Genomic DNA, 15055 nt, shown 5'->3' with positions numbered 1-15055 from the left:
TATATTGAAGGAGAGATTCCTGCAAAAGGGGTACCAGGAAAATTCCTTAAATGAGGTTATAGAACAAGTGGCTAATATCCCATGGGAAGAATACTTGAAGAAAAAAGAAAGTGTCAGCTCTAACGAACAACACCAGTGGGGGTTCATATCAAGTTTCCATTGTCAATATAGGGAAATAGAGAGGATTTTTTAACAAATATTGGTATATTCTTTGTAGAGATTGGCATTTGAGTGAAGTCTTACCAGAACACCCTAAATTTATTTATAGAAGAGCCCCTAGCTTCGAAGACAGGGTGGTGAAAAAGATTCTTGATCCACCTGGTCGTCCCTCAATAAAAATAGATCTAAATCGATTTTTCCCATGCAGGAAGTGTGTATGCTGCAGAATGGTGAGGACAAGTAATAGGGGTATGAAGAGCATTACCAATTAAGAAAATGAATCCTTTGAAATAAGAGATTTCATTACTTGTAACTCATCGTATGTGGTGTATCTTATGTGGTGCCCCTGCAGCTTATTTTACGTGGGGCGCACTAAAAGACTTCTAAAGGTGCGCATATCCAAACATATTACCAATATTAAAAATGGATGTAAATACCACAGTGTGTCCCTCCATTTTAAAGAAAAACATGATCAGGATCCCAGTTTACTCCAGTTTTGTGGGATTGACATTGTATATCCGACCTGGAGGGGTTCAAACCGGGTGAGGGACTTATCCCAACGGGAAACTCGATGGATTTTCCTTTTAAAATGTCTTTTTCCTAGAGGCTTAAACATAGAATTGGACCTCAATCACTTCATTAACAATTATTGACCCCCTCCTTCCCCGTGTGTGGATTGGGGGTCTGCTTAGTGGTGCCCTTCCAGTGGCCTTTTTTGTTTGGGGATTGGAAGTGGGATGTTCCAGGATTGTTGCACTGTTGTGCGTTTTGATCTGGGGGGGATCTCATTCCCTGTTTTGATGGAGGTGTGTTGGTTTCCAGTGAAAGAAGGGGGTGAGAGCACTATGGGGGTGCTGTTACTTATTGGACTCCCAGTGGCACGTCATTGGTCACACCCCCTTATAGTTCAAGATAGGCTATCATTTAGGTTTTTAAAAAAAATCTGTTTATTTTTACTTTCAGTTTCAATATTTTATATTTTTTATTTTTATTTTTTAATTGTAACTATTGGGCTGGTGAAGCAATTCCACTTTGGGATTTGCCAGCTTTCTTTTAGGGGTATGTATATGTCCAACCATTCATTTAGCGAGTGTGATATCACTCAGTTTTAATTCATTTTACTTTACCAGATAGGGATTATATGCCCGTTTTTATTCTTGTTGCGGGATATACCCTTAGCATGTGATAAATTATCGTGCTCACATAAACATGTATTTTTCACTTATATTGTAAACAGTATTTATGTCTGTGTCTAACGCTTTGCTGCAATGTAACACTTGCGTATGATGCGAGCGGGGACACAGGGAGTGCGCAAGCGCAGTGAAAATATGTCCGCTCGTAATGAGAGCGGAGGGTATAAAGGAGAGATTGCCTAGCCGTACAGCCAATCCCATGATTTTCGTGGCGTGGCTGTACGGCAATCGAAAACGTGTAACATAGTACGCTGCGATGGAGATCGCCATACTAGGAAGTGGGGAAGCGGTTCCAAGGGACGGGTGAGACTGTCATCAAAGAGTGCACTCCTTGGGTCCACCGTGACCACCATACGCTGGTTCTTTCGTTTGGAGTTTTTTGTTGTGACAATCTGCTGTGCTGTGTTTCTCTGCCTGATGTGATTTTTTAAGATGTGAGTTTAATGGTGGAAGAGAGTGTTATTTTAAATAAATTTCATTACGGTACTACACTGTTGGATCACTTCTTTTTTACATGTGGAGAGAGCACTTTTGTTGAAAACTCTGGATGCTATACGTTGGACCACCGGAGGTCATTATTTTACCCCCTTTCTGTGTTGGTTAAAGCCATTCAGCCAAACACGAGAGTGTGAGGCAATAGGAGCTGGTGAGTTTGTCCGCCTAAGGGGAGTGGAATCACAGTCACAGAGGTGTGGTGGAAGATTAATCTATTGAAGATCTTCATTATATCACGTCACGGATTAACGTCAAAAGGAATATATATATGAATATGAATATATATATATATATATATCACTATTTGTTTATCACCATTTCTTGGACTTTTCACATTTTTGGTTGTTTATCTAAAGGACTTTACATATTTATCACATTATTTATTGTTTTTATGGATCACTTATTCACCTAATTGATCATACACATTTTTTTCAGGACACGGTTTATATTATTTGGTACACTGTGTTGTGGAGTTATTATTAGTACATTATTTACACTTTATAATATTTATATTGTGTATGAAGTTTTACACTTGTTTATTTAATATAATTGGTTTAGCAAGACAGGATTTTTGCGTGTACTGTGAAATGGGTTTCCTACATTTCATTAAGGATTACAGGTTCCACCCATCTATGTTTGGGATCTACTCCTAGTACTGCTTTTCTACAAAACCAAAGCATTATGGGAGCAGGAAGGGTTATTTCTGGTTAGCCATTGGTTTCTTGTTTGCCATTGTCCAGTTTCACCTGAAGTCAGCAATACAACCCAACTGTATCTGAACAACTGAATCCTATGTCCCCTAATGAACTTCAAGAAATTAATTTTACAGTAAGTACAAAAATCCATTGTTTTTTACCTGCCTGACAGAAAAAATATATTTTATTACCACAATTACAAAATTGTATACAAAATCACTGTATACTCCCTTTTAAGACTGAATATTCGTATCATATTCTTTGCCCAGTCATGACTGGATTTTTTTAAAGTGTAGTGTTCTGATTCCATACAGCATGAAAGTAGTGCTGACAGTCTGGAGATCACAAGGTCAGAGTTAAAAGGCAAGAAACCATATGGACACAGGGGTCGCAAAACCGGAAGTGGAAAAAATGCCTCAGGAGCCAGCGGTGCATCTTCTACAGGTATTTTATCACAAATATTTCTCTGTTATTTGTTATTCCTGTTTTTTCTTATAAAAAGCCCCAAAAGACATATCTTGTAAATCTGTGCCTGCATGTCACTGTTCTTTCTGTTGTATTTTTTAGTTAAAGTGATTGTAAAGGTTTTTTGTTTTTCTAAAAAACACTAACAGGTTATACTTACCTGCTCTGTGCAAGGGTTTTGCACAGAGCAGCCCCGATCCTCCTTTTCTGGGGTGCCCCGGCAGCGCTCCTGGCTCCTCCTCTTCATCAGGTGCCCCCATGGAGAGCCGATTTCCCTGGGTGCATCCGTGCGGGCGCATTCACGAGTCCCGCTGCTGCGTTCTTTGACACAGACAGCAGGACTTGGCCCCGCCCCCAGCATTGGCTCCTGCTGCTATCAATCTATCCAGTGAGGATCCGAGACAGTGGCTGGAGACGCTGGGCTCGTGCACATCGCTGGAACGATCAGGTTCAGGTAAGAAAAAGGGAGGGGGGCTCTGGGGACAGCTGCAGCACAGTAGGTTTTTCACCTTAATGCATAGACTTTACAACCCCTTTAATTGCTGTTCTAGATGACCACTACCTTTACCCACTGCAATTTGACTCCCAGAGTTGACAGATACTAGCATTTGGCACATACATATACTATAAGGGGATGATTCCCTTTTTCTTCTTTTCTCTTTCTGAGCACTTCCAAAGCAGATGATTACTCTGAAGTTAACCCATGCATTGCCCAAGTGTTGCAAGCTTTACAGGTATTGGTCATATACTGTATGGCCAATGTCATAAATCTGTACTTTTTTGTATAGTTGATTATGAAAATATTGAACTGAAGAGATGTTTGCAGGGTCTGTCCCCCTAAACCAACACCCACCAGCTTCTTATATTTCAGAACTCTGGCAGGGAGATCTCCTCACTGGAGTTTCCAAAAGATAAGAAAAAACAGTGGGTGATAACCCCGTCAGCATCCACAAATACCTGAAATATCAGATTAGGTGCAGTGACTGTCTCAGACATTTGTAAATGTTCCACCTTCACTTGTTGTGGGTAGAAGTAGTCTTCTCTCACTAGATTTCCCACTGCAGGTAGTGTTTCCTCTCCTCCTGATTTGGTCACTTTCCCCAAGTTGGAAGAACAGGAGGAGGAAGAGGAGGAGGATGAAGAAGAAGATGATGAAGACACAGGGAGATCCTCCAGGCCAACACCATCATCTCCTCCAGAACTCACCTTCTCCAGCTTTGGTTCCATCATGCGCTTCTCTAGTGAATCCTTAACACATGCCCGACCATGGGACACTTCCTCTGGGGAAGCTAGACAACAGAAGTGGAGCAGAGATGGTACTGAGCCCCCGCGAGAAAAGAAACATAAAGGCAGCCAGAAAAGCAGGCATGGTCCTGGAAGACCCCGGGGGAGTAAGAACAACCCACCACATAGCATGTCCTCCTCCACGTTGCCTCTTCCTCCACGGCATTACCCACATCAATCTACTCTTCATAGTGTCAGCATGGAGTCATCCCTGCTATCCTCAGGTAAAGTAATGATACTAATGCTTGGGTGTATATATTTATTTTTTCCATCCATGTGGCCCCTTTTGGAGCATGCTGATGATGAATACATACCGACTTAGTTTTTGTAAATAACCATTGCTTCAGATTCATTTGTTCCAGCTCGTAATGGGATTATTAGGCCAGTGTAGTTATGTTGTTTTTTCACTTTTCTTTTATGCACTGGTATTATGTGACTTTCTCCTTTCAGGTATCTATACCAGTAATAAGGACCCCATCTCTGTAAGGACGGCGTGCAGCACCCCACTCCCATCCAGTATCATGTCTCATCAGACCTCCCTTCCTCCATACAGCAGAGCTTGCTCCATAACCCCTTCTTCCACAGCCTCTACCACACAGGTCAGAAATTAGTGTGGTAATGGACACTAGTCAAAATGCATTTGACTGCAAGAGTGTAATTTCTGTGTAAAAAGTGCACACTTGGAATTCTCAGAATTCTGATGTGGGTTTAGGCACTTTGCAATTAGATAATGCGCTCTACATTACTTTATTAAAAATTTGTAAATTTATATGTCACATGAACATGAGGGAAAAAACTGCATGTGCCTTTTTTATTTATTTTTTAGTGTGTTTAGAGTGTGCTCTTTTCCTATGTTCATTTGACAAGGAAAAGGTGATACCTAAAGAAAGCTATGCTAGGCTAATGTTGCTTTTATCAGCCCGTCGATATGGTGACTGCATTATTAATTTTTTCTAGGCTTTTTTTCCCCTTTACTTTCATCTGTCAATCCAACAAATAACATACCTTGTCCGTAGGGTGGCTAGGCTTACTGACTCTTGCAGGGAGCCATGGTTGTCACCCATGTTGTAGTTTACAGGAGATAGCTTGAATAAAAGATACAATTGTTTGGGCTTTCAGTAAAGTTCACAGGAAGCTACACTGCATTTCTGACAAGATCAGTAGGTATTTCTGTTCTTGCTGAAAACAAATGCAGCCACCACACCTATGGACTGGTAAGCTGCCATATATTATTTTTTGATTCTTGATTAAAGTAATTAGGCTACATGATGTATTGTATTGAGACAAACTGAACACTGAACTAATTGACCTTGGTTTAGCAATAACTCCCCTGAAGCACAGAAAACAAACATGAATGATTTGCCAGTGTGCCAATGGGAATAGCCAATTACAAAATTTATACATAGAAACACATTTTTTTTTAAATTACTGCTAGAATTCTTTTTTCCCATGTTTATCATAATGTAAGGTGGTTAAAGGGCAGAAGTTCATGCTATGTTTATTGGTTTGCTTGAAGTTGCTTTTATTGATTCTGGTTTTGCTTTAAAAGAGCATGTTCCATGGGTATTTTCAATCGCCCTGGTGACACACTGGTACTGAACAGGCAAGGCATAAATACTTTCAGATGCCCTATCTGGCAGTTTAAATTCTGAGGTTCTGTACCATGCAAATTTCAGCACTTCCTGTTAGTGTCAATAGCTTCCCTGCCTCCTGCCCCCTTCTACGCATTGCTAACCAGTTAGCAGCCTTGCTGATTAGTAGAAATGCAGAAGAGGGCAAACTGCCAACACTGTAGGAATTGCTGAAATTTTCATGTTACAGGTTCCTAGGATTTGAGTCACCTAGGAAGCTGGAAAGGGTATCTAAAGGTATGTACAGGCATCACTATGGGGCGTATTTATAAAATATTTGCATAGCAATTCACCCAGTGAAAGTGGATGTACATTTATTCTCTGCAAAAATCATATGTTATTACGCCACTTCCTATGCTTGACAGAAAACAGAAAATACCACGTTTTAAATAAAATAAAAACATATAGTATAATATAATTTTTTTTGCTCCATTTCCTCAAAACTAATGTACATGCACTTTCACTGGGGGAATTGCTATGCAGATTTGTTTTAGAGATACTCCCTGAATGTTTGCACTGTAGTCACATATTCTGTTTAGCACCCCTGTGTAGTTTACTTTACTTCAGTCTCTGTAATCTATTAGTACTGTATATCTTTTGCCTAGGGAGCCTGTTTAAATGCTCATCCAAATTATTTTGTGCAGATCCCGAGTCACATTTTAATGATAGTGACTTTTAAGTTTCTTCTTTCTTTTTAAGTTTATTGTCTGCCTGTATCTTGTATAGGTTTTCTCATTGGCTGGCTCCACATTTAGTATCCCTTCATCTCACATTTTTGGAAGTCCTCTATCAATGCCCACACTCCTGAGCCAAGCTGAAAGCAATAGGACAGGTAACTATAAAATACTTCATTTTAATTTATAATTGTATCCTAATAATATAATGCATAGGTTGCCTTTTTTACTTTGTTTTGTTACTAGCGGATTCTGCCCCCCAGTTTTCACTGTAGATCTGAGGGGGGCATCCAAGGAAAATAAAAAACAGCATTTTTGCTTGCACGTGATTGGATGATGGAAACCAGCAGAGCTTCCCTTCATCTCAGATCTACAGCGACTGCACTTCCAAGTGCAGTTGCAGTGCACAGTGGATTTGCCTTTAGTAAACCAATCCCATTGTTTTTCCACTGTAGCCTACACACAATATTCATTTTCTCCACCAGAGACTCCCCCCTCACTGCATAGTACGCACACTCCTAGCACACAAATTCTATATCCAACAGTCCTTCCCATTGCTTTCTGAGTCCAGACACATAGAAAGCCAGTTTAACCGCTTCCCACCCGTGCTATAGCCGAATGACTGCTACAGTGCAGACCTACATTGCCGGGAGGCCGTCAAAAGACGTCCTCTCCTTTGCACGCTCCCCGTGCGCCCCCTGCAGGGCGCGCGCTGTGATCACAAGTCAATGAGGCTGGAGTAAGGGGGCGATCCCGGCCCCTTACCACATGATCAGCTGTCAGCCAATGACAGCTGATCGCATAGTAAACAGAAGATCGGTAATCATTTTTTTTTCTCCTCACGCTGACAGCGCCAGAAGAAAAAAAATCCTGTCATCGGCTTCTGTGTAAGAGACATGGCCCAGAAGAGGAAGAGATACAGGCACCTCATCTTTCCCCACCAGTGCTGCCTTCCAGTGCCACCTGCCAGTGCCCACAGTGCATACCAGTGCAACCAATCAGTGCCTACCAGTGTATATCAGTGCCACCTATCAATGCCCACCAGTGGTGCCAATCAATGCCTCATCAGTGCCACCTAGCAGTGCTGCCTATCAGTTTCACCTACCAGTGCCCATCACTGCCCCCTATTAGTGCCCTTCAGTGGAACCTCTCAGTGCCACCTATCAGTGCCCACCAGTGGTGCCAATCAATGCCTCATCAGTGCCACCTGGCAGTGCTGCCTATCAGTTTCACCTACCAGTGCCCATCACTGCCACCCATCAGTGCCCATCACTGCCCCCTATCAGTGCCAACTATTAGTGCCCTTCATTGCCACCTATCAATGCCCTTCAGTGCTGCCCATCAGTGCCACCTCTCAGTGCCCACCAGTGCCGCTCTCATTGCCCACCAGTGCCAGTTATCAATGCAGCCTATCGGTGCCCATCAGTGCAGCCTCATCAGCGTACATCAATGATGGAGAAAAATTACCTGTTTGCAAAATTTTATAACAAAATGTAAAACTGTTTTGTATTTTTTTTCAAAATTTTTGGTCTTTTTTCATTTTTTTAACAAAAATTAAAAAACCCAGAGGTGATTAAATACCACCAAAAGAAAGCTCTATTTGTGGGAATACAAATTATAAAAATTTCATTTGGGTACAGTGTTGTATGACCGTGCAATTGTCATTCAAAGTGTGACAGCGCTGAAAGCTGAAAATTGGTCTGGGCAGGAGGGGAGTTTAAGTGCCCGTAGGCAAGTGGTTAAGTAATTGTGTTAACAAAGATGAGCGGGGTAGTTTATCTGTGAGAGGCTGTAGTGCAGGAACGTGTGTGAGAGAGAAAGAGATCCATGCCAGTCCGAACACAAAGCTCTCCAGCAATTTTTTACACTAGAATAGTACTGTATGTGCATTAAACTGTCAGTGACTAGTCTGCAATGTATGTGCATTGACAACTTAGCCCAAAAAATTAGTGTAAACTCCTCAGTCCCAGCATATGGATGTTAACCTAGTAACACCAGAATATATAGAAGGATGAGGCTCCTTAAAGTGAATGTAAACCCGATTCATGAAATTTGAGCTGGGCACATATATCTGCAGTGTTCTCTTATCTCTCTTCAAAGCCCTCAGTCCCGTGTGTTTGTGCTGCTCTGTTCTTCTGTTATCAGCATGATAACTTCTGACAAGTTCTCAGAGACAGGAGATAAAAGAAGTGTTGATTGGAATGTGTGTGGTGGGAGGTTGCTATGAATTAGCATATAGCTTGATTTGTAAAAGCACAGCTCAGAAAGCATTTTCCTTCTTCTGCCAATGTGGAAGGGGGGGTGCCTTCCCTCCAATCACCTGTGTCACAGAGTATGTCAGAATGACACTTCTACTGCTGAACAAGGAAGTGAAAATTCTTGCCCAATGTAAGAATTCTAAAGAATATAGCAAATTGAAGACAGCAGATATACATGTAAAACCTATGCAGGGAGATTTGTTTCATCCCTGTGTATCATCTGAGGCTGTTCACTTCACTGGGTATATGTGAGGGTTTACATCCACTTTAGGAACCAATTTAAAGAACTAGGCTGCAAGTTGAAGGGAAGGACCTCTAAGGTGATATTCTCTGAAATATTGCCTGTGCCATGCGCAACACAGGAAAGACGGGGATATTAGAGAACTGAATGCATGGCTGAAGACCTGGTGTAAGAAGGAGGGATTTTGGTTTTTAAAGCACTGGACTTTTTATTGGTTATAATCTATATGCTAAAGATGGTTTGCACCTAAATGGAAGGGGGTCTGCTGTGCTGGGTGAGGTTTAAGGGGAGGCTAGAGGAGTATTTAAACTAGATATTGAGGGGGGGAGAATTAGATTATAATGGGGCAGGCAGGTCAGACAGGGGTCCTCCCATATTGGTGGGTGGAATGGCGAAAGATGGGAGGAGGACTATGGCAGGTGATATGAAGGTTCCCATGTTACAAACAACCATTGGAAATGGTACTATAGTATTTGTATTAAAATAAAAAATAAGCAACATAAGTGTGCAAAATGTGACACTGACTTAAAGTGTTTGTTCGCCAACGTGAGAAATCTGCCAAGTAAAATAGGTGCATTGGAAGCTCTGGTGCACGAGGAGAACTAACATTTAATTGGTATTGCTGGATCTTGGCTTCATTCTTCACATGACTGGGATATTACTATTCCTGGCTATGCTCTCTTCCAGAGAGGGTAAAATGGAGGGGGGTGGGGGGATGTCTGTCTCTATGTGAGAAGTGATCTTAAAGTGAGTGTGAAAGTTGACCTAGTTGATGGAGAGTGTAATGAGTCTGAAGCATTATGGGTGTACATGGGTGTGCTTACTACAAAGGTTATCATTGGAGTTTGTTATAGACATCTCAATGTTCATGAGGAGGTGGAGACTGAGCTCCTTGCTCAGATGGAAATGGCTGCAATGGCTGGGACAGTGATAATAATGGGGGATTTTAACTACCCGGCAAATTGACTGGAGAGTAATGGCACTGCCGGAACAGTTAAAGGGCAAAAATGTGTAAACTTATTACAAGACAATTTTATGGTCCAGTTTATTGAGGCCCCGACTAGGAATGATGCTCTGCTGGACCTGGTAATCTCAAATAATTCAGAGCTTATTACCAATATTCATATAAAAGAACATCTGGGTAGCAGTGACCATAGCATAATTTCATTTAATGTTAGCTGTAAGCAACAAACACATACGGGAAATATAAAAACACTTAACTTTAAGAGAGCAAATTTTCCAAGGATGAGGGCTGCTCTTCATGACTAATGCCCCGTACACACGGTCGGATTTTCCGATGGAAAATGTCCGATCGGAGCGTGTTGTCGGGAATTCCGACCGTGTGTAGGCTCCATCTGACATTTTCCATCGGATTTTCCGACACACAAAGTTGGAGAGCAGGAGATAAAATTTTCCGACAACAAAATCCGTTGTCGGAAATGAAATTCCGATCGTGTGTACACAAATCCGACGGACAAAGTGCCATGCATGCTTAGAATAAATAAAGAGATGAAAGCTATTGGCCACTGCCCCGTTTATAGTCCCGACGTACGTGTTTTACGTCACCGCGTTCAGAACGATCGGATTTTCCGACAACTTTGTGTGACCGTGTGTATGCAAGACAAGTTTGATCCGTCGGAAAAAATGCTAGGATTTTGTTGTCGGAGTGTCCGAACAAAGTCCGACCGTGTGTACGCCCTATTAGACTGGGAGGGAATATTGGCATCGATGAATACAGAACAGAAATGGGAATTCTTCAAAAAGACTGCATGAGAACTCACTGCAAAGTATATTCCAATGGGCAAAAAGTTTAAAAGGCTAAAAATAAAATAAATGTGGCTCACAGCTAAATTTAAAAACGCTATAAATAATAAGAAAAGAGCTTTTAAAAAATATAAAAATTAAGGAACAGTATCATCATTTAAATGTTACAAAGAATATAACAGAATATGTAAAAAAATCAAGGACGCAAAAATTCAAAGCGAACAACAGATTGCAAAAGATAGTAGGACAAACCCCAAAAAGTTCTTCAAATATTTTAAAGGAGAAGTCCAGCCTGAGCTAGTTTGGCTGGGCTTCTCCTACGGGTCACAGGAGTGCAATTTATTTTGCACTCCTGTGACCCGTTTTCAACAGAGAGCCGTCTGAAGTCCACTCTCTGCTGATGTCGCCAATATCAGTCCAGGCACCGCGTCATGCCACCTCTGGGAGTCTGGATCCGCCAGGTGCCTGGACTGATACCTGTCTCAGCCTCTCAGCGAGCCACTGAAACGCAGAGACGGCCTCTTCCCGCCCCTACACAGCTCAGCACTCCAGTGAACATGAAGTAGCAGAGAAGGAAAGCTGCTGATTAACAGGCAGCAGCTCTCTGCTCGGGGAGCTGAGAGAACTGAGCCATCGGCGGTTTTTGATTGCTCGGTTTTTAGTACAGAGACGGCGGGGGACAGATGCAAGATCGGACCGATGGTAAGTATAATGTGGGAAAAAAACAGGATTCCCATACTTCTCCTTTAATAGTAAAAATGTCAGGTCTGAGCATGTAGGCCCTTTACAAAATCTGGAGTGGGTGACTGGGAACAAAGAGAAGGCAAATTTATTAAATACTTTCTTCAGCTCTGTGTATACAAAGAAGCATGGGAGAGCTCAAATCCATAATGGGGATTGTATTTTGCAAAAGCATTTGACATGGGGCGTGTCTGAGCAGCGAATGTAGCCGGACAATTCCTGCTTTCTCTCTGTCAAGTACCCGTAACATTATCCTGGAGGCTTCCCCCTGCTCCAGCCGATCCAAGGTGGGGTTCAGAGCGGTTACTGAACATGTTCAAGCGGATTTAGGAGGTCCGGTCTCAGGACCTCGTGGGGCAAGATGCTGCCCACAGCAGATCCCTATGGAAGAATACAAGGCAACAGCACAAAAACTCTTTTCTAAAACCCTGTCCAAAGATACACTGCCTCGTCCCGCAACACATTGAGGATTCCTCTGTAGTGGCGTACCAAGTGGGGGGTGGGGGGACGGCCCGCCCCAGGTGCCACACACTGGGGGGGTGTCAGGCTGGCACCCCTCCTCCGCGACTGAAGCGGTGACTGTGGGGTGGGTTTAGGCAGCGGCGCGGTGACAGGGCAAGTTAGAGCACAGAGAGGCGAGCTGCTATGGCGTTGCAAGGTGTGGGGTTGGGGGCGCACCCGGGTGACACCCGCCAGAGGGGTCACACCCATCGGCAGGGCCCAGGGCAACATCACTGCACCAAAGATCCCTTTCTCTTGCCACCGAGGGCTGTCTGAGCGGCTCTGAGCAGTTTTGGCTGTCTCACACAGCCGAGCAGAGTGTAGCCGCCTCCCCCTCCTCTCTGTTTATGTCTACACAGGGGGAGGGGACGGGCTGTGCATGTCCCGCATTGATGTGAGGTACGTTATGGGTCTGACTGTACTGAATGGGGGGGGGGTCTGCACTGAATGGGGGAGGTCTGTACTGAATGGGGGGGGTCTGTACTGAATGGGGGGTGTCTGCACTGAATGGGGGGTGTCTGCACTGAATGGGGAGTCTGCACTGAAGTGAGGAATGTACTGAATGAGGGAGGTCTGTACTGAAAGGGCGTCTGTACAGAGAAGGGGGGACTGTACTGATGGGGAGGTCTGTACTGAAAAGGGGTGTCTATTCTGAGGTAGGGGGGTCTTTACCGATGAGAGGGGGCTGTACTTGGGTAAGGGGGGTCTGAACTGATCAGAGGGGTCTGTACTGATCAGAGGGGTCTGTACTGATAGAGGGGCGTCTGTATTGAGGTGGGGACTATAGTTGGTGGAGGGGGGGTGACACCATGTTTTTCCGCACTGGGTGACACCAACCCTAGTGACCCCACTGGCGAGCTGTGACAGTGTGCAGGGGGGTTCCCGGGCCACTACCAGGGTGACATCCAGAGCCAGTCGCTGGATTCACAGAGCGGAGCAGGGTAAGCAATAGCTTGTTAATATGAAAAATTAACTCCAGCAGTTCCCGCCTTCTGTTCAGCGCTGCTCACTGTCTCTCCTTCTGCATGATTAAAGTAAGAAGGGACAGAGCTGGTGGGGTCTGTGTACCATGCAGGGGGTCCAGAACTGTTGGGGGGGGTCTGTGTAACCAGCAGGGGGGCCAGAACTGTTGGGGGTGTCTTTGCAACATGCAGGGGTCCAGAGCTGTGGGGGGCTGTATAATTTAAAGGGGTCCAGGGTGCTGTGTAATGTAAAAGGGTCCAGAGGTGCAGGGTGCTGTGTAATGTAAAGGGGTCCAGAGGTGCAGGGTGCTGTGTAATGTAAGGGTGTCCAGAGATGCATGGTGCTGTGTAATGTATAGGGGTCCAGAGGTGCAGGGTGCTGTGTAATGTAAAAGGGTCCAAAGGTTCGGTGCTGTGTAATGTAAAGGGGTCCAGAGGTGCAGTTGTGGAGAGGGGGTACACAGTAGTGACAAAGAGATATTGAAGGATGCAGAGGTTTGCAGGGGGCAGAGTGGGGTGTTTTTACATTTTAACGTGGGTGCCAGATATAGGATCTGCCCCGGCCGCCTTATGCTCTAGGTACGCCCCTGGGACACAGTGAGTACCCCGGCAGACATATTTGCCATGCCATCAGGGACTGCGGGGCCTACAGAGGACTCTGAACCGACCCTGCGGGATATTTTCTTGGAAGTGACCGCTGGCAATGCTTCCATTGCTGCCCTTACTGATGAACTCAAAGGGGTGAATACAGAAATTACATTCCTTCGGCAGGATATGCAAAAGTTAAGAGAGTGGACATCAGCTCTGGAAGGGTGAGTTAGCTCTGTAGGGGATGACATAGCTCCTATGCAAAGGGGCCTCAGCTATAACACTCAGGTTACAGCTCAATGGATGACCTTGGAAATAGGCTGAGACGTAATAACATCTGTGCTATTGGTTTCCCTGAAAGAGTGGAGGGGAAGAACCCTGTGATATTTATTGAAAAATGGTTAATCTCCATATTTGGCAATGATACATTCTCTCCAATGTTTCAGTGAAACGTGCTCACAAGGTTCCAGCGCACCCCCCACCACCAGGGGCAAATCCTCATCCTTTCTTATTTAAACTCCTTAATTATAAGGTCAGTGATGCCATACTCTCTAAAGCCCGTACCATGCCGAGGGCTCTGGTTATTGATAACTCAAAAATTTCCATTTCTTGGATTTCTCTGCCGAACTGCAGAAACAAAGGGTGCTGTTCAATGATGTGAAACGTTGCCTGAGATCTCTGGAGTTAAAGTATGCAATGCTCTATCCAGCTCGGCTACGGGTTGAGGCTAAAGGAGAGGTACACTTCTTTGTAAAGCCTGTTCTGGCAATGCAGTGGCTAGATAGGGAAGAAAAATCCCTGTGAGCTGCTTTGGCCCAACGATCAGCTCCTACATAAAATACATAATTATCTTTCTGTGCATATGCTATATTCCTCGATTGCCCAAGTTCATTTTGATATAGGCGGAGGTTTTCTACTGTTATTGTTGAATGTTCCTTCTGGTTACTATTGACTTGACTTCTGCAGAGAAACTCTATAGTACATTGGTGTGAGCTTCCACTGTTGCCCCCCTACATGGTCCTATGTGGACTACGTTTCTCTGTTTTATTTTGGGAGCCCAGTTGGCTCACCACAGATTTCCTTATGTGGCTCTATGGTCTATATACTTACTTGACTGGTTCCTACTCTCACGGATTATACATGCAAGGTACTCTGTAATTTTTCACCTGATCTTCAAATGGCTATACTGTGAATGCCCTGGTTGGCTCTTAGATTTCCCTGTTGCAGCTGCTCAACCTCCTGTATCTCACGAGTCAAAGTTCTGTACATATAAAGGTTGTGTATTCTCATCATTGGTCAAATGGTTAGAGTATTGTCCCAGAACGTCAGGGGACTGAGTAAATGAAATAAACGTCTGGCGGTCCTACGAACTATTAAAAGCCTGACTTCTTCAGTAATATGTTT

General features: G+C 43.8%; 1 protein-coding gene across 5 annotated transcripts in view; it reads left to right on the top strand.

Annotated features, from left to right (window-relative positions):
* The window catches only part of MLLT6 (MLLT6, PHD finger containing), a 362286-nt gene that overhangs the window by 203247 nt on the left and 143984 nt on the right, over positions 1–15055 (top strand). For 4 of the 5 annotated variants that reach the window (XM_073608237.1, XM_073608240.1, XM_073608238.1 and 1 more), the window contains 4 exons: positions 2857–2986; positions 4072–4515; positions 4742–4890; positions 6649–6754. In XM_073608237.1, the coding sequence (XP_073464338.1) occupies positions 2857–2986; positions 4072–4515; positions 4742–4890; positions 6649–6754 (829 nt within the window). The remainder of the gene's footprint in view (positions 1–2856; positions 2987–4071; positions 4516–4741; positions 4891–6648; positions 6755–15055) is intronic. The other variant, XM_073608239.1, reaches the window with a different exon arrangement.

The sequence above is a fragment of the Aquarana catesbeiana genome, linkage group LG12, assembly GCF_042186555.1.
Source record: "Aquarana catesbeiana isolate 2022-GZ linkage group LG12, ASM4218655v1, whole genome shotgun sequence".
Classification (NCBI taxonomy): Eukaryota; Metazoa; Chordata; class Amphibia; order Anura; family Ranidae; genus Aquarana; species Aquarana catesbeiana.
The sequence above is the reverse complement of the archived record's forward strand: the minus strand, read 5'-3'. Positions and strand labels throughout refer to the sequence as shown.